The 17194-nt window shown below is 50.6% G+C and overlaps 6 protein-coding genes across 6 annotated transcripts; all 6 read left to right on the top strand.

Moving 5' to 3' along the window:
- Positions 1-268: 268 nt before the first annotated feature.
- On the top strand, positions 269-1596 carry N7506_009269 (recombinase DMC1; the record flags this gene model as incomplete). Its single annotated transcript, XM_056958562.1, has 7 exons — positions 269-310; positions 364-456; positions 505-704; positions 757-1184; positions 1238-1260; positions 1319-1481; positions 1529-1596. 7 exons carry the CDS (start codon positions 269-271, stop codon positions 1594-1596), a joined length of 1017 nt encoding a protein of 338 aa, XP_056807952.1.
- Positions 1597-1900: 304 nt separating this feature from the next.
- Positions 1901-2871, top strand: N7506_009268 (putative ribosomal small subunit assembly protein; the record flags this gene model as incomplete). The annotated part of the gene is made up of 2 exons (XM_056958561.1): positions 1901-2812; positions 2863-2871. 2 exons carry the CDS (start codon positions 1901-1903, stop codon positions 2869-2871), a joined length of 921 nt encoding a protein of 306 aa, XP_056807951.1.
- An 801-nt stretch (positions 2872-3672) lies between these two features.
- On the top strand, positions 3673-4533 carry N7506_009267 (uncharacterized protein; the record flags this gene model as incomplete). The annotated part of the gene is made up of 2 exons (XM_056958560.1): positions 3673-4042; positions 4112-4533. The coding sequence occupies 2 exons, from the start codon at positions 3673-3675 to the stop codon at positions 4531-4533; spliced, it is 792 nt and encodes a 263-aa protein (XP_056807950.1).
- Positions 4534-7758: 3225 nt separating this feature from the next.
- N7506_009266 (RNA-binding protein) lies at positions 7759-9116 on the top strand (the record flags this gene model as incomplete). Its single annotated transcript, XM_056958559.1, is given in 5 exon segments — positions 7759-8045; positions 8119-8262; positions 8335-8698; positions 8710-8850; positions 8874-9116. 5 exon segments carry the CDS (start codon positions 7759-7761, stop codon positions 9114-9116), a joined length of 1179 nt encoding a protein of 392 aa, XP_056807949.1.
- A 1147-nt stretch (positions 9117-10263) lies between these two features.
- Positions 10264-12134, top strand: N7506_009265 (uncharacterized protein; the record flags this gene model as incomplete). The annotated part of the gene is made up of 5 exons (XM_056958558.1): positions 10264-10598; positions 10649-10692; positions 10758-10769; positions 10815-11018; positions 11074-12134. The coding sequence occupies 5 exons, from the start codon at positions 10264-10266 to the stop codon at positions 12132-12134; spliced, it is 1656 nt and encodes a 551-aa protein (XP_056807948.1).
- A 440-nt stretch (positions 12135-12574) lies between these two features.
- N7506_009264 (uncharacterized protein) lies at positions 12575-15854 on the top strand (the record flags this gene model as incomplete). Its single annotated transcript, XM_056958557.1, has 4 exons — positions 12575-14245; positions 14343-14670; positions 14725-15453; positions 15505-15854. 4 exons carry the CDS (start codon positions 12575-12577, stop codon positions 15852-15854), a joined length of 3078 nt encoding a protein of 1025 aa, XP_056807947.1.
- Between the last annotated feature and the right edge of the window lie 1340 nt (positions 15855-17194).

Below are 17194 nucleotides of genomic sequence, written 5' to 3'. Positions count from 1 at the left end.
TGGCTGAGATGAGTTGAGAGGAATTGGACGTGGGGACCGTTGCTTGTGAGAAGAGTCCTGGAGAGTATTTCGAGAGTCCAAAAAAGACATTTCACCTATCTTTCTTCTTGTAGACGTTCTGGTCTAAAGCGGTGTTGATAATCTCAGTGCTGCCTGGGGAAAGCTGCCTGGGGAAACTAATCTGAACCCGTGACTCCAAGTCACCTCCCACCTTTCTTCCCCCGATTCCCATCGTTCACTTCGTCAAGTGCTGCTGCATCTCGTCAATATGCCAGGCTCAGTAGGGAGCGAGGAATTTGATGGCGAAGAGGTGCAACTTGTTCTCAATCCACGTCTGTGGCTCCCTCATCTAACCGTCAGCAGGTATTCATCGTAGACATCGATGCCATCCAAGCCCACGGCATTGGCGCGGCAGACATCACGAAATTGAAAGCCAATGGCTTCTACACTGTCGCCGTAAGTACACATCGTTGACAGTCTCCCCACCCCATCTCACCACGCCAGTCCGTTCATGGGGCAACCCGCAGAACCCTCTTGAAGATCAAAGGTTTCAGCGAAGTCAAGGTCGAGAAGGTCAAAGAAGCCATCCAGAAATGCCTTCCCTCTACCTCAGGCTTCATCACCGCAATGGAGCTCCACCATCAGCGCAAAAAGGTCGTCCGCATCTCAACAGGAAGCCAACAATTCGACTCCATCCTCAACGGGTATGTCTCTTCTCCTCTTCTCAAGTCCGTTGATGGTATCTAACCAACCCAGCGGGTTTCAAAGCATGAGCATCAGCGAAGTGTTCGGTGAATTCCGCTGCGGCAAGACCCAACTCAGCCACACGATGTCTGTAGTAGCACAGCTACCCAAGGAAATGGGCGGCGCAGGTGGAAAGGTCGCATACATCGATACCGAGGGAACGTTTCGACCAGAGCGCATTGCTCAGATCGCCGAGCGGTTCGGTATAGATCCTGACACCGCGCAGGAAAACATTGCGTACGCACGAGCATTGAACAGTGAGCACCAGCTTGAGTTACTCAACTCGCTGAGTCGAGAGTTCGCTGGAGGCGAGTTTCGATTGCTTGTCATTGACAGCATCATGAACTGTTTCCGGGTTGATTACTGTGGACGCGGGGAGCTGGCCGATCGACAGCAAAAGTTGAATCAGTTTCTTATGAAGCTGGCGCATATGGCGGAAGGTGAGATTGATATCATGGCTGACTTTTGCTTTTGCTGATGGGTTGATTTATAGAGTTCAATGTTTGTGTTCTGATGGTGAGTTTGTTTTATCTGTTGACTTGGTATTGTTGCTTACCGTTTACTCTGTGGATAGACGAATCAGGTCCAGAGCGATCCTGGCGCGAGTGCACTTTTTGCTAGTGCTGATGGCCGCAAGCCTGTCGGTGGACATGTCCTTGCTCACGCTTCTACTACTCGGGTGCTTCTGAGGAAGGGTCGTGGTGAGGAGCGCGTTGCAAAGATTCAAGATTCTCCTGGTATGTGATTGCTCTTGACCAACTGGCCTCTGCTAACCCCCCAATAGATTGTCCTGAGCGCGAGGCAGTTTACATCATCACTAATGGCGGCATCAATGATCCCGAGAAGGTTTGAAACATCACACGATGTATCGTGGTTGAGAAAGGATCATTTTCACAATTTTTAAACTCAAAGCAGGCAAGCTGGAGGATTACCTTATATTCAAGCATTCCATAGAATATATCATAATATATCGCTTTATGATGCCTGTGTTGAGTGGCATGTTGTTAGTTTCTTAGTTCACCCTGATACTTAGGGATATAGTCTCACCGCCTCTGGCTCCGCTCCAGCGTGCTGGCAAAATTCCATGCCAAGAAAAAACCCGCAGAAAAAGTTCAGCTCAATCAACGCAACAATCCAACACCAACCTCACATTAAAATGAAGGGAGAATCAGTGGATGTACCAGGGTACACTACCCTACCGGTGCAACTTCCCGCCACACCTCTGACTCCAGAACCCGCCACACACTACCTCTACATCCGCCCTCACGAACCCCGAATCCCAGACCCAGATTCCACCCGCTCTCTCTTCATAGTCAATGTCCCGATCGACACCACAGAACTTCACCTGCGCCACCTTTTCGGAACCCAACTAGCCGCCGGCCGAGTCGAGCGTGTCCAATTCGAAGATGTCCCCACCAAGAAGCGCACAGCAGCAACAAGCACAGAAACCAATACCTCAAAAAAGAAGCGCAAGCGCGTAACAGCCGACGACTTCGAACAACACCTCGAAGCCATCACCCTCCCATCAACCTGGGACCGCAAGCTTCAAAAGAGCGGCGCCCACGCCATCGTCATCTTCGCCGACAGACCCAGCATGGAAAGCAGTCTGAAAGCCAGCACCAAAGCCGCCAAGCGTGGCACCTATATCACCTGGGGCGAGAGTCTTCCTTCCGACCGAATCCCCGCACTTGGACTCAGCCGGTACGCCGCTCACCAACGACTGCAATATCCGGAGCGAGGAACTCTTCTCCGCGCCGTGAACGAGTTCATGACTACATTTGCAGCTGTTTCGGAGGCGCGCAAGCGCGAGGATCACAAGCGCTTTGCGGTTCCTGATGAGGATGGCTTCGTTACTGTGCAGCATGGACCTAAGCTCAATTCTGTTGCGAGGGAAGATGAGATGCGGGAGCTGGTTGAGCGGCAGAAGAAGAAGGGCGAGGGTCTTGAGGACTTCTATCGATTCCAGTCCAGAGAGAAGCGCAAGGAGAGACAGAATCGTCTGCTTAAGCGGTTCGATGAGGATAAGAAGAAATTGGCTGATATCAAGGCTAGGAGGGGCAAGATTCGGGTTCGTACCTATCATTTCGCTCGATTGGCTGTTGCTAACATTATTTACAGCCTGAGTAAGCTTTTGTATGGGAGCATGGCGTTCTGGTTGCAGGGCAAAAAAAATGAGGACCAAGGCGTCCAGTGTAGATGTGAGTGAGATCTTCTTTTTTTCATCTTGGTGTCTGCCTTTTTTTTTATCTCTGTGATGAGTACGCTGGGGCCATAGTAGTAAGACGCGCTTTGTTCGCTGTCTGCCATGTCTGCAAACACCAGCATTATATCAATCTTCTCACCTTCTGAAATGGAGATCTCTCATCGGGAACATTTGTCGCGCGGGTTGGTTCTGCATATGCTAATATTTGATTAGATGAATACATACATGATAGGTCAATTTCAATTCTTGACTAATCTCAACCTCGGAATCTTGTTGCATTTGTACATGTAGCCAAGTGTATGACACCAGTTTATTACTTAGCAAGACAAGACTTATTCTGATTCATACGCTTCCTATACTACGAACCTTCAAAGGTCACTCTTCATTTGATACAGCGGCTCTGTTTGGTGGCACCTAGGCAAGCGAGAGCTTGAGACACCTTCAAGGCCAATGAAAAGTAGGTAGAGCTGAAAGTTTCCAAGGTTAGCTAACGGTGCGTTGCCAGGCCCTGGGTATTAGGATTTGATCGTTTGCTATCGTAGAAGCCCGAGGTCCCGTCTTCTAAGCTTATGCTCCAGAGAGATGGGAGGTATCTCAGCCTCGTGGTTGTCCGCGTGGACATCCATGGATATATATCATCCCCGCACAGACCAAGGCTTGGCATGACATCCCACCTCTACATCGTTTTGATATCACGCCCTGGAGGTCAGAAGAGCTAGTTCGACATGACTCCCGGCAAAATCAAAGAGTCTCAGGACTCAGATTCGGATGTGGAGTTTGAAGATGTCCCGATCACGCACTCTGGTGGACAGCACGACATAGACATCTCGATCTCTCAGCGTCCACCAACATGGACACCAACCCTATTACTTCCTTCGCAGCGAGTCAGGCCTCTTGCATCGGGATCCGAAGAGGAGACTCAACTCCGTGGAAAGATCAGCGCTGGGGTCGAGCGGATCACCTACCGCAAGATGAAATCCGACATGGGCATGGATGCACCAGACACACCCGCGACAGAGCGCAAATATGACAGCTTCCCGGAGTTAGCAGACGATGTTGATGGGTTGATTGATACAATCTGGGAATCTGCAACACGTAAGTCATACATGATCCATAAAATACTTCTTGCATCTGTTTTACCACAACAATGCTAACATCTGACAGCGGCAATCCAAACTGAGGCTCTGATAACTCTAGCTGGACTAACCCAAACCTCTCTTCCATCGTTCTCCTTCTCAGCTGAAGCTACGTTGTCGATCTTTTACAAGTTTGATAGCGTTTTTGCTGCATTGTGCACCGGTACCCACCCTATCACCGGAGCCGCACTGCCAGGTGCAGTTGTTGGTCAGTCTCTCGTCACAGAGACACAGAAGGTGCGAATTCGAAGTTTGGCAGAGAGAACACGGAATCAGATATTTTCTTACTTGTCTTCGCCGAGTACTTCTGTGGGCGATGGAGACGATGAAGATCCGGAGGATGCCGATGAGCCATGGATGTTGGAGGCCACGAAGATTTACGAGAAGAGTCTCATGTTGCTTGCTGAGCAGAACGATATTACGGTAGAAGGTGATGAGTTTACGTGTTAATGCATCTGATGATCACCTCGAGATGTATGCCGATGCCTGATGTAAGCCATTGTAGCCTTTAAAATGCCCGGCTGATATGGATATTTTTAGAAAGCCCCATGGATGGAGGGCAAAAGGCGCTTAGGCCAAGCTAACTAACCTTGGAGACTAAGGCAGTGACATAACGTCGGGTACCAAAAAGTCCCACAGTTTGCATATAAATTCTAAAATTGTAAGTCGATTGAGGGAAAAAATCCTTCCAGAAACTTCTAGCTCAAAAATTCTTAAGCAAAACCTGAAACCCGAGGGAGAAAAAAAAACTCGGTGTGGAGAATGAATGGACATCCAGAGCTGAGTCGGTAATTGAGTATACAGTAAGCGTGTTCGTACCTTGAATTCAGGTAACAGTCACAATGCGCTTGGGGACTCTGTGTGGACAGAAGTGAGCGAACTAAGTGGATGCAAGCCCTGAAAGTGGGGATTGTCTAAAGGTCTACTGCTCAGCCTCGGGCTTGAAGGAGCCAGTCGTAGAGCAGAAGTGGCCTTTGATTTAGTTTTCCAGTGCTTGGACTTCCATGTGAATTGTTAGATCTTGTTTTTCTTTGAAGTTGTCCTTTCAGATATCCGAACATGCCCCTCTAGGAATTGGATGTTCACATCCGCCCTGTTCCATGGTTGCGAGGTTACATTACTGGGACGTTGGATTACCATTAATTAGAACAGGGCATGCCCTACCCCAGACCTACAAGGTAGTATAGCATAGGATCTCGGGTCTACAGAGTACGAGTGTTCATGCCCAAGTGACAGACTATGGATGTAATCTCACTCTACTTGTACTTGTACAGCTCCCGTGTCTCACCATGCAAGGGCTTATTAGCTTATTTCTTAGAGCCAAAACCCATGTAAGTAGCGGCCACCCCTTGCAACTCCTCCCTTCAGCATCACTCTACACAAATACACAAGTACAATCCATATGCAAACCGCCTATATAGGGTTATGGTACCTACATATCGAATCGACGCCTGGGTCATAGTGCTACGGACGCGTCGCGTACCGTGTATAGAGCGCCGCCAAGGGTCTCCAGATCGTAATGGTAATTGCAATACGAGCGGCCCAGCAAACCCGGCCAATAAGGCAGAACCAACAAAGGATTCCATGGTTCTGAATTTTTTTTCTTTACACGCCCGTTTATAGGTTCTTGGGCCGGACGTGCGCGGGTGAGCTCTTGTACTGTACGGAGTACATTGTAGACTCTTGGAGTGTAAATAAATTTGTTACGAACCTGTAGATACTCCGTACTATGGGGGTTTTTTTGTATATCTATGGATCGGTCAAAAGCTCAAAGAATGGGAGGATTGTTAATAATCCTTGCTTTCACTTTAAGAATCCTTGCTTGGAGAAGAGCTTGAGCCCAAAGCTGCAGCTAGACGGTAGACGCAGGGGAGGATGACGGTGTATGGAAACGGGATTACTGTATGTTCGAATCCATGGTTCAGTACCTGTGTTCCTTGGCTCTCACAATACCAACTTCGCGTTAAGTACGAAGTATATGGGGGTTCGAGCTAGATCGGTGAGAAGTATAACCTTCGATCTTTGAAGATCTAATAAACAGATATGTACGGAGTATATGCAGTTCAAAACGAGTCGCACGAGAGAATGTATCTGCCCAACAGGAAAGGGTAGCTCAGCCCCAGACTCTCCAGCGGAGCCTTGGAAATTACTTCAGCATATGACGATAAGAGGTCCACCTGGACAAGTCACATTGCGAGGACAGCGACAGGTCCTTGCAGATTTCATGCATTGGAGGTTCCGTGCCCCTTGTTAATGTTTCTTGCTTTGTGTCCTCGGGTTGATTTGCCCAACGCTACGGAGTACTCCGTACAAGGACTTCGGACTCCGTATCCATACGAGTACTCGCATCTTGCTCATTGCAAGCGGATCGGCGGGTGTTGATCGGCAAATCCCTCAGCCATTAACACGAATTCGATGCATCTGATGTATCAGCTGGAATCTCCCACCCATCCCGGGATCCTGGATGAAGAATCTATGTAGTACCTCCGTAAGCCCCGCATATCTGATATCATGCAGTGCATTTGACAGACTCCGGGGATGAAGTAATATAATGAGCTATGGTCCGTAGTTCGTGCTTGTAGGAAGGGGATTTTGATTGAGGCAAGGTAGGGCAATCCAAGAAAGTGACTAGCCCGGGATTTTCTACTAGTTGGATCTATTAACCCAAACCCGATAGTATAGTATACTCTGTAGTATACTCTATACGAAGTAGTATAGTATAGCATACTCCGTACTATAGCAAACATCTCGTAAAGAGCCAGAATACCGTTACATGTAATACCTATACCACGATACCAGGTCACGTAACTCGTTTCCCACTTCCCCTCCCTCATGAGATTTCAATTCTTCATTTTCTTCTTCCCCTCTACTCCCCCTCTCTTTTCCTTATTGTTCGGATAAGATTTCGGTTTCGATTTTTTCTTGTTGGGAGTTCTGCTTTCCCTTGTTGTCTACGTTTTTTGCCTCGCGCATTGTCCCAGTTTTTCGTTAGATATCATATCTAGGTGAGTGCCTTGGCTATCGCATCAGCCTCTTTCATCATAACTCTCTCTTCGCAACACACGACTCTCTGCTCTACTCCACGCCTGCGACATGACCAGCTTCGGGGTTTACTCCACCGCCTTCAACTCGACGTGGTATTCTGGGCGAGCTGGACGGATTGGGCGGTCGCATTTGGATCTCGATGGACGGAAACGGCCGGCGCATCAACAACCGAAGGGCCATTTCCGTCTCGCGCACCCGAACCCTTCGCCTTTGCCCGATCCACTTTTCAATATTCGCTTCCCTCGTTGCTACCCGAAGCTCTGGTCTTGGCGATTTTCAACTTGCAGCTGAGAGTTGTGTGCTGCGCAAATCACTGTCTGCATTTGCATCCCATTCTTCTTTTAATTTTTCCAACCCTGTCCACCCATCTTCTGTATCTGTGTCGCATCACGCGGTCATCACCCGATTCTCATCCGCCTGTCGCTTTGCGCTCATCACGCTCTTTCTTGCATTGCTTTCGCTGGCGCAAGAGAATCAAATCTAACCAGCAACTTTTCTAGCAAGCTTTTAACGTATTTGCCTGGCTTCGTCACGACTCGATCTCACGCCGGTCTTTCCTTCACGACTCCACGAAAGTTCTAGTCGTTCAGCCATTCTATATTTTTACGTCGACTTTCGGACTTTGCAACCATGTCTTACAACAACTTCGAAAACTTCCCCCAGCAGGACCCCGCTGCCGCTGGCGCCCCGGCCCCCGTTGATACCACCATGACCGGTCAGGCCGACCCCGCTCAGTTCCAGGGCCCCGTCCCTGGTGAGCCCAACTCTGCTCCCGTTCCCCAGCAGGGTGCCGATGGCAAGACCACTCTCTGGATGGGTGAGCTCGAGCCCTGGATTGATGAGAACTTCATCCGCAACCTGTGGTTCCAGATGGGTGAGCAGGTCAACGTCAAGATGATCCGCGACAAGTTCTCTGGGTAAGACACCGTTCTCCGAAAATTTGCTTGCACTGCGAGAATGAGAAAGAATTGTTTCTAATGATGGTAGTAGGAGCAATGCTGGCTACTGCTTCGTCGACTTCGCTTCCCCGGCCGCCGCCGCCAAGGCTCTTTCTCTGAACGGCACCCCCATGCCCAACACCAACCGGGTTTTCAAGCTCAACTGGGCTACCGGCGGCGGTCTTGCTGATCGCAGGTAAGCGGCAATCTTCCGACGGATGTGATTTCGAGTTTCTGAATACTAATTTCAATTTTTTCTCATTTCCAGCCGTGATGACCGTGGTCCCGAGTACTCCATCTTCGTTGGTGATCTCGGCCCTGAGGTTAACGAATACGTCCTCGTCTCCCTCTTCCAGAGCCGTTTCCCCTCGTGCAAGTCCGCCAAGATCATGACCGATCCCATCTCTGGCATGTCCCGCGGCTACGGATTCGTCCGTTTCTCCGACGAGAACGACCAGCAGCGCGCTCTCACCGAGATGCAGGGTGTCTACTGCGGCAACCGCCCCATGCGCATTTCCACCGCTACCCCCAAGAACAAGGGTCCCGGTGTTGGCGGCAACGGCGGTGGCATGGGTATGCCCGGCCCCGCTGGCATGTACCCTCCCATGGGTGGCCCCCCATGCCCTTCTACGGTGCTCCCCAGCCCATGAACCAGTTCACCGACCCCAACAACACCACTGTGTTCGTCGGTGGCCTCTCCGGCTACGTCACCGAGGATGAGCTCCGCTCCTTCTTCCAGGGCTTCGGAGAAATCACCTACGTCAAGATCCCCCTGGAAAGGGCTGTGGTTTCGTCCAATTCGTCCAGCGCCACGCTGCCGAGATGGCCATCAACCAGATGCAGGGCTACCCCATCGGTAACTCCCGCGTGCGTCTGTCTTGGGGTCGCTCCCAGAACAACTCCGGCCCTGCCGGCAGCCCCTACCGTCCTGCTCCCCCTCCTCCTCCCATGTACCCCTCCATGGGTATGCCCCCGGCCCACCAGTATGGCGGTTTTGCCCCCATGAAGGTGAGCGATCACCCTGGCAGCCCGATCCCGGATCAGATTTGAAGCAGGCGGTCGGCTGACTACATCTCCAGTAAGCGTTTCCTTTGATTGAAAGCACCGGCAGGAGTTGTCTGCATCATTTCAATGATGGGTCTTTTGTGTCATAACTTCGTGATTCCCTGGTTTTTTTCCTTGCCAAGGCTATAGCTCTTGATGAGCATCTGTCTCCTGTGCTACGCATTTCCTTTTACGTGAGCGCTATTACCTTAGCAAGATCTGAACTTTCCTCCCTTTCGATCTGCCCTTGTTCTTATGTATCTCATTCCCCACCCTTCCATCCCCCCGTCTGCGCTCTTTCGTATCCTTTTCTTATTTATTTTTCGATGTCTACTCTGCCCCTTATGCTACCGGGTTTTTCCCATCCTGGGTCTCTGTTCGCGTGTAACGGAAGTTTCGAATTGTTTATGCGCTTCTTTCCCTTATACTCCCTGGGCAGGCATTCTGCGAAAAGTTCCATTTCCCTACGATACGCCTTATTTTCCTTTGTCTTTACATTTTTTTTTTTTTTTTTTTTCTTCAAGCAGCTAAATTGAATTATGTTCGCTTTGATGATTGTTTTCTGTTTTCTTTGGTTAGACCGCTTGTACAACACCTGTTTCGTGCGCCTCAGCGTTGAAAAGCTTGTGCAATAATCTGCTGCATTCTTTGTATGGCGGGCGTTCGGCTTGTGGGCCTTGACATTCATTTTGATCGACTGGTATTGATATATCAGACGAGTAGTTGTTATGTTCGGAGTACATCATTCGTTTGTAGTCAATTTAGATCGGAATAAATCTGCTCGATTCGAAGATAATGATTTCAGCAAGTGTCTCATGTCGTTGGTTTAAGGATGGAAAAGTCTTGGCAAATGGGTGACTACGGAGTAGTTAGGGCTAACTTGCCTCAAGACCATGGCTGAGGCTTTGAAGACGAACGGTTCCTCCACGACGCATAACAGCGTATAATTTATTGCGTGTCAGTAATGATTTAAGGTCTAGTCATGCTGGTCGTAGTTACTTTATGAAAACCAGAAAGAAAATAGGAAGGCCGACGCTGAAGGGCAACGAAGGGTGTTTGCACCTGCCACACGTAGTTCCTGCACCTTCTTTTCCACGACAGTTCACATATCGACAATCACCTACCTCATATCCTTCAACATTCTTAAGCCATCATGCGATACAGAAATTGGGACGTGCTCCTATTCCCTGGCGGAGGAAGGATTCCTGTCTCTGAGTTCAAAACTCAGTGCTTCGTGACTAAGGACCATGACTCCCCATTCCTGCAGACGCCTCATCTCGGCCCGCAACGATACCAGGGGCCATTGATATTCAACCAGCTTCCTGTCCTGTCAACTTTCATCCCCAGTTTGCCGCCTGACAGCCCGTTCCAGATCTCCGTCCACAGCTGGGAGACTCCGCGCCCAAGTGTCCAGTTTGAGACTAACATGGGACCGGAGGACACTTTGATGTTCGAAGTTCGTGTTTATATTGATGGGGTCTTTTCCTCGTGAGTATATCATGGCATGAGTGGGCAAGGAACTGGCTGACTTTACGCAGTGGTAGTCTCTACGCGCAGAGAACCTCTTGGCCGCAGGTTATGAGTAAGTCATCCTATCTCCAGATGTCTTGCGGAGTTTGTCTGTGGTTTCTGACTGATTGTTTGCAGGCTTGAGTTCACGTACGATGACAATCTTCCCCTCAAGACCCACGCTAACACAGATAGATCCCGATCGTGAGGGTAATCAGGATACTCTTCGCTTCCCGCCCTTCCACCGCGAGATACTCCAACAGAGGACATGGGATGCAGCAGATCCACATGGTCGAATCAGGGTTGTTTTTGCGGAGGGTTTCTCTCGCCCAAATCGTTCACCACCTTTTGAACGCTATCGAGATTTTCTTACCTTCTCCTTTCAACATGCGCCTTTGAGTGAGTGGATGAGCCCCGGAGGCAGTGTAATCTGCATGGCTGACAAGAAGAGCAGACATTTTGGAGAACGCCGAAATTGCCTGGCCGAATCCCAAGTTATGGTTACCGGTTACCAATACTCCTCGTTATGCAACGGCAGCCTCGTATGGAACCGCGAAGGAATATGACGACCATGGGCATTCGCCAATCAGATCTGGCAGACTTGATGGTCGACTTGTGGCAATGCCAGTCAATCCGGGCAGTCAGTCAAGCAGTGATACAGCCACATTCAGCGGTGGCTCCTTGTCGGCGTATAACGCCTGGGCACCTCACCGTGGCTTTCCCATTCCAGTGACGCAGTGGAACGAGTGCCCCCAAGGGCCACGATGGGAACCGCAAGATGCATACGCATTGGACGCGGGCATAGACACCGAAGTTGACGATACAGCATGGCGCCAGCGCGGTGCCCGGTCCTCTCACGAGGATGTTGCAATGCCTGACTACAGCTCACGTTCGAGCAGCAGCCGACCTCTTTCTAGCTTGACTGGTTTCAGCTTCGAGCACAGCAATGCTGATATCCCTGACTACATGATTGAGCGCGGTAACCGGAGCATCACTGTTCATCTAGATGACGATCATCGCTACCACGAGCTGATTCAGTCTCTTACCCCGACCAAAGCTGCACCTACCATGGGAACCCGCGCGCCTTCCAATACTCCTTCTGAAAGCATGCCAATGCCACCACCCAAGGTATCTGCTGCGGCGATGGCACGCTCGGCCGGCTATACTCGAACCCGTCGGACTGCAGTTCTCACGGACAACTCACAGCCAAGTACCCGGGAGGTTTCAGGGTCAAGTCAGTCTCTGGTTTCTGAGAGAAGTCAGCGACTTAGGATGGTTGTCAGCAGGAAATCTAGCAAAGAGGTTCTGAAAGACAAACAAAAGATGCACAAAGATCAGCCTGAGTCAGACAAGGAAAACCATGTCCATGATGAGCAATCTGGCAATGCAACACAGGAAAGTCCCAAGCAGGATGAGCAGGATAATTTACTGGAGACTGCAAAGGAGATTGCTAAGAAGGCTGAGAGTCTGCTCGTGGAGACCATGAAGGAGACTGTAGTTGAGGCGGAATCATAAAGGCCGGATGAAGCTGCTTGCCATGAGTATCTATCCTTACCCACAGTTAGCGTTCAAGCAGTTGAAACAATGCATGAGTTATCCCCATGAACATCTCTAGCCTCCATATAAGGGTTCTCCTGAAAGTAGACAAGTCATGTGCGTAGAGTTGCGCGCAAGCAAGCATGTGTAGCGTGCCTTCCCTTTTTGGACATCGCGGTTGTTGACAACGCCCCCGGCGCCCTTCTCTCGTCTTTCTTGTCTTCCACCCTCCCATCTTCTTTTCCATTCACGTCTGCATTCTCGTCCGCGTTCACGTCTGCTTTCACGTTCAATTTACTTCCTGTCAACTGTTCTTGCTCACGTCCATCCCCATGTCCTTTCCTATGACAGATCGAGAATCTGTCTCAGGATCGTTGGGCACACCTGGCCCAACTCTGTGTCCTAGTGCCACATCCAGCATGTCTAGCTCTCAGATGCGCCCTGGAGTCTCTCAGACGGTTGAGAACCGGCTGACGGACTTCCCGTATGCTTCTAATGCTAATGGCGTTCGGCCTCCTCCTGGCCTTCTCAACCTTCGTGCACCACGGAGTAGTCCAGCTCGATTCGATTCTTCAGCTCGAATCTCCCCTGTGATTCCTCTTGCACGTGGCGTGAAGGTGGTGGGACCGTCGTGTGTTGCACCCACCCTGAGAGCTGTTTCCATGCAGCCGCTGGGCCAGGCCATGGATGTTAATGTTGTTCATGGTGAGTCGTATTTATTCGAGTCTCGTGAGGAATCGAACCATCGATCCTCCACATATCTCGTCTGCGAACTTTCCAACATGGATTATCTTACTAACACTTCTGCTCTTCGAGACCCGCGGGCTCGGACACAACACCACGATCATCGATTCCCACCTGGCCGTGATGGCTTTGGTGGTGTTCAAGAAGCCTTGGGCCAGGCTCGCCCTGCCCTGTTGCAGGCTTCTGATGGCACACTGTTTGAGCGAATTGTCACGGACGGTAGTTCGGGCTCTGCGTTCCAGTTCCGTGACTTGAATCGCACCCATGATTTCGGTGACGAAGCTCGGGCTTCGCAGTTTATGACTGCACGCTCTCGAGCTGCCAGTTACCAGCCTGTTGTCCCGCGGGCTGATGTTCGCCCACGACAGTCCGCCGCCACCAGTCTCTCTCCGGGTCAACACTTTGCCTCGGTCAATGAAGGTCGTTCTTCAATCAATCAACGAGCCTTTGACCCCATCCCCGAGGAGGTTCTGAGTGGTCTGACCATGGGTGAAAGCTATACTTTCAACGCAAAGATGTTGGGCCAGCATCTTGCTTCTCGTGGACCCCCACCAGGGCTCCCAGTTCCTGATGAGCTTGTTCGACCCCGATTCCGAGGCAACGTGCTTCAGATTGATGAGCATCTGGGGTCGGGAGGCAATTCTCTGGTTGTCAGGGTCGAAGGCGAGCAATCGACAAGCCAGCGGTCGTACATGCCGGGAAGCGCTGCCTCCCCCGATGCTTTCAGCGACGAACGATTCGGTCGACCCGTTGCTCAAGGATCAGGTTCTGGCTCTGATACCCGGAGCCCTCGCATGCCTGTCTTTGGGTTTTCTTCTACCCTTGAAGCTGAGAGTTTCGAGCCTGCGCCACGCAGACACCCACATGGCTTGCCCTACGTCGAATATCAGAGCTCCCAGTCCCCTGATCAAGGACTTGGATATTTGACCTCGTCGCGTAGGCCCATTCGATTTGGGTTCAGTTCCACGGCGGAGGCTATGTCTCATGGCTTAGAGGTTGAGACGCATGCCGCTTCTGCTCCGTTTGGGGCCCATCAAGTGAAGGCTGAACCAGCGATGCAAGCTCGTCTTCCTGTCTATCAAGCCGTTGATGGGAACTTCGAGCAAAACCATGCATCTCAAGTTTGGAGCAACTTTGCTCCTCACTCGGCCGCCATTTCTGACATTAAAGGGCCTCCAGGCTTCGGAGACTCGTTCGACTCCTTCAATCAAGGATCTGCCCATCATGGCGGAGGTCCTCCAAACCGATTGGAGTCGAATGAGACTCCAGCTCTAGCCACTCACGCACGTGCTAAGGACTTGTCAGGTGGAAATCAGTCTAAACTTCCAGCAGGGCCCCCTCACCAGGTAAGTACAATACCATGGCTAACCATGCTTTTGGCAGGAAAGCTTGGCTTGCTGTGCTCATTTCAATTGTGACTGAATTTTACTAACTCCATTTTAGCAGTACCTCAAATCGCTGGACTTGAAAGCCCTCAAAAGTCAACAGGTCATTTTCATCTTTCATATGCTTAGCATAATGGGCAATTTGAGACCTGAATTTGTCCTGCAACGCGGTGGCAAAGGAAAAGAGAAGATTGGCATCAAGATCATCATGTGGGGTCACACTGTGTTTGGTCCTAATAGCTTCGAGTCTGTTGCGATGGCCAAGGTGGCTGCCTGTCGCCTGGCTCTCGCGCTGATTCAGGAGGATAACCCGACGTGGTTGGTTCCTCCTCAGCCTAGTGAGGGTCCCACGATCCCTGCCTGGGATTGGAACTGGATGCTTGCCGGTATGTTTTTTTTTCATGATTCAGTTGACGTACACTGACACCAAACTTTCTTAGACTATTGTGCGACGCGAGCGATCCCACAGCCCCTGTACCAGCCCAGCCGTTATGGAGACTTCTGGCATTGTGACCTCTCGGTCAAGGACAAGGTTTTCCGCACCGCCGAAGGATGCCGAAGCCTTGCAGAGGCGCACAACACTGTGGCTCATATTTCGCTCTACCAGCTGATTGTCATGGATGGTGATGAGCCTTTTCTTCATTCCAACTGCAATCTGCCAATGAGAGGTCTGAAAGAACCACTGAGCGTCGATCTTCAGAAGCAGATTGCTGGTCTTCTGAGATCGGGAAAGACTTACAAACCACCCAAGTCAGGTCAACCTAAGTCAGGTTCTTCTAAGTCAGGTGCTTCCAATTCTCAGTATGCAGGCGTGACCAAGAAGACTTCTCCTGCTGGGAAGTTCCGAGGCTGGGGAGGTAAAAAGAAGAGGTCGAAAGGAAAAGGCAAGCAGCAGCAGGCTCAGCCACCACCTGCTAAGAAGAAGTCTGCTGCTCAGTCTGCCACTCAGTCTGCCACTCAGGCTGCCACTCAATCTGCTTCTCATCCTGCTTCGGGTCCACCCCTTGGTGTTGCTCGGTCTGCAAACACCGAGCCGGTTACAAACAGTCGTCTGGCTCCAATCGAGGTTGCAGAAGAGCATGTCGATGATCCTCTGGCAACTTTGAAGGCCATTGAGAAGAAGTTTAAGGACCTCAATTCCGATGCGTCCTTCCGCCGGGTTATGGAGAGTAAGTGAGCCAAGTCACTCCTGCAAACCCCATTCTAACACATGCATCTAGGAATTTGCGATGTCCTGGGAGTCAACTACCCTACCATCATCACCCGTGATAACGATGACAATGATTATCCCCATTCACTGGAGGTTCTCGCCGAATTCGACAACAGCCATCCATACCTGGGCCGCGCTAGTCCGATCAAGCTTGCCGACGTGGAGAACTCTGATAAAGAGGTCATCAACGGAATTGCCGTCAAGCATATCATTCTTCGCTTGCTCAGGATGGTCAAGGAGGACTCCGGTGCTGATGACGACGAATACCGCCTTGATTATCCTAAGCTCTCTGACTTCGAGGATGAGACCAAGGAGAGTCTGGCTCGCCAGAGTCGTCCGTCTGGAACTCTGTCTTACTAGGCTTCGCCTTGAGGATTCATTTGGCCTGAAGGCTATGCCTTCCGCCAGTTTCGGAGAATTTGTGCTTTCAGCTTTGCTTTTTTCCAGATCTCTTTGGTCTGAGGTTATTTCTTTGCGGTTTCGAAGACATCTTGACAGTATCATGCTGTGTTTCCTTGGCGAGGTTTTGTCTTTCTTAGGAGTTTCCATAGCACATTTATTCACTTAGCATCAATGTCTTCCTTCGTGTCTTCATCTTCTTCTTTCCTTCGTACAAGTAGTTGTAACAGATGCCGCTGTGGCATCTCAAGGCTCCAAGGTAGGCTCAGGCTTTGACTTAGGTGCTGAGTGTGACATGGAAGCATTCACGGAGATGCCTACTTCTACGATGATACCAACAGATGAAAGTGAAATGAACAGATGAAGTTCATTTGCAACCGCTAGACTAAACAAGACTCGCCATTCCTCCGAAAACAAAACCAATGAACAACAAGACTCATCACCAACGAAAGCAAGCGCAGCAGGTACCAGGGGGCTGTCCCCGGTGGAAGGATTGAAAAATTGATTCAGAGTGCAGTCAAAGCAGAGGGTCTGAGAGTTTCCCATTCCCATTGCGAAGTCCTTCAACTCCAAACACCTCACGACCAAACCCATGTTGACCACTCATCTGCTACTGGCTACCAGTCGCGGAGACCAGAAGCACAGGAAGCATCGTGCATGGAAGGAAGTGGAAAAAGCCAACGCCCACAAGTTTCAACGCAAAGCCAATGCTGCAGACCGAAGGTGCAATGGACTGACAGACAAGGGCAGAGCAGAAGAAACAAAAAAAAGGGCCAACAGGGAACAAGGGGTGACCAGAGGGCTGTCTCTGGTCGAGAAGTTTCAAAAATTAAGCAAGTTGAGCACTTGAAGCTGTCCTGTGTGTCCTCCTTATCCTGAACCCCCTCCTCCATCGCCGCCTCGATTGGTATTTCAGCCTCTGGAAGATTCCGTCCTCAGCAAAGGAGACTGCCCGAAGGCTGCCACTTGGACCCCGGATCCTCCTTATCCTGTACCCCACCACCATCGTCGTCGTCGAGGTATTTTAGCCTCAGGAGTCGGGGTCCGTCATCAGCAAAGGAGACTGCATGCGTAAGCCGCCACTTTGACCCCGGATCCTCCCTATCCTGTTCCCAATCCCACGCCGCCGTCGTCGAGGTGTTTCAGCCTCAGGAGTCGGGGTCCGTCATCGACTCAAGGAGACTGCCGTGCGTAAGCCGCCACTTGGTTTGCCCTCTGAATTCTCGTCATTGGGCGCGCTGTTTTGCCTCAGGAAGATTCCGTCCTCGGCAAAGGACACAGCAAAAGAAACAGAAGAAGAA

Source organism: Penicillium brevicompactum (genome assembly GCF_028827555.1).
Source record: "Penicillium brevicompactum strain IBT 35665 chromosome Unknown utg000006l_segment0_segment0, whole genome shotgun sequence".
NCBI lineage: Eukaryota > Fungi > Ascomycota > Eurotiomycetes > Eurotiales > Aspergillaceae > Penicillium > Penicillium brevicompactum.
Note: the sequence above shows the minus strand (reverse complement) of the source record. Positions and strands in the feature narration are given on the sequence as shown.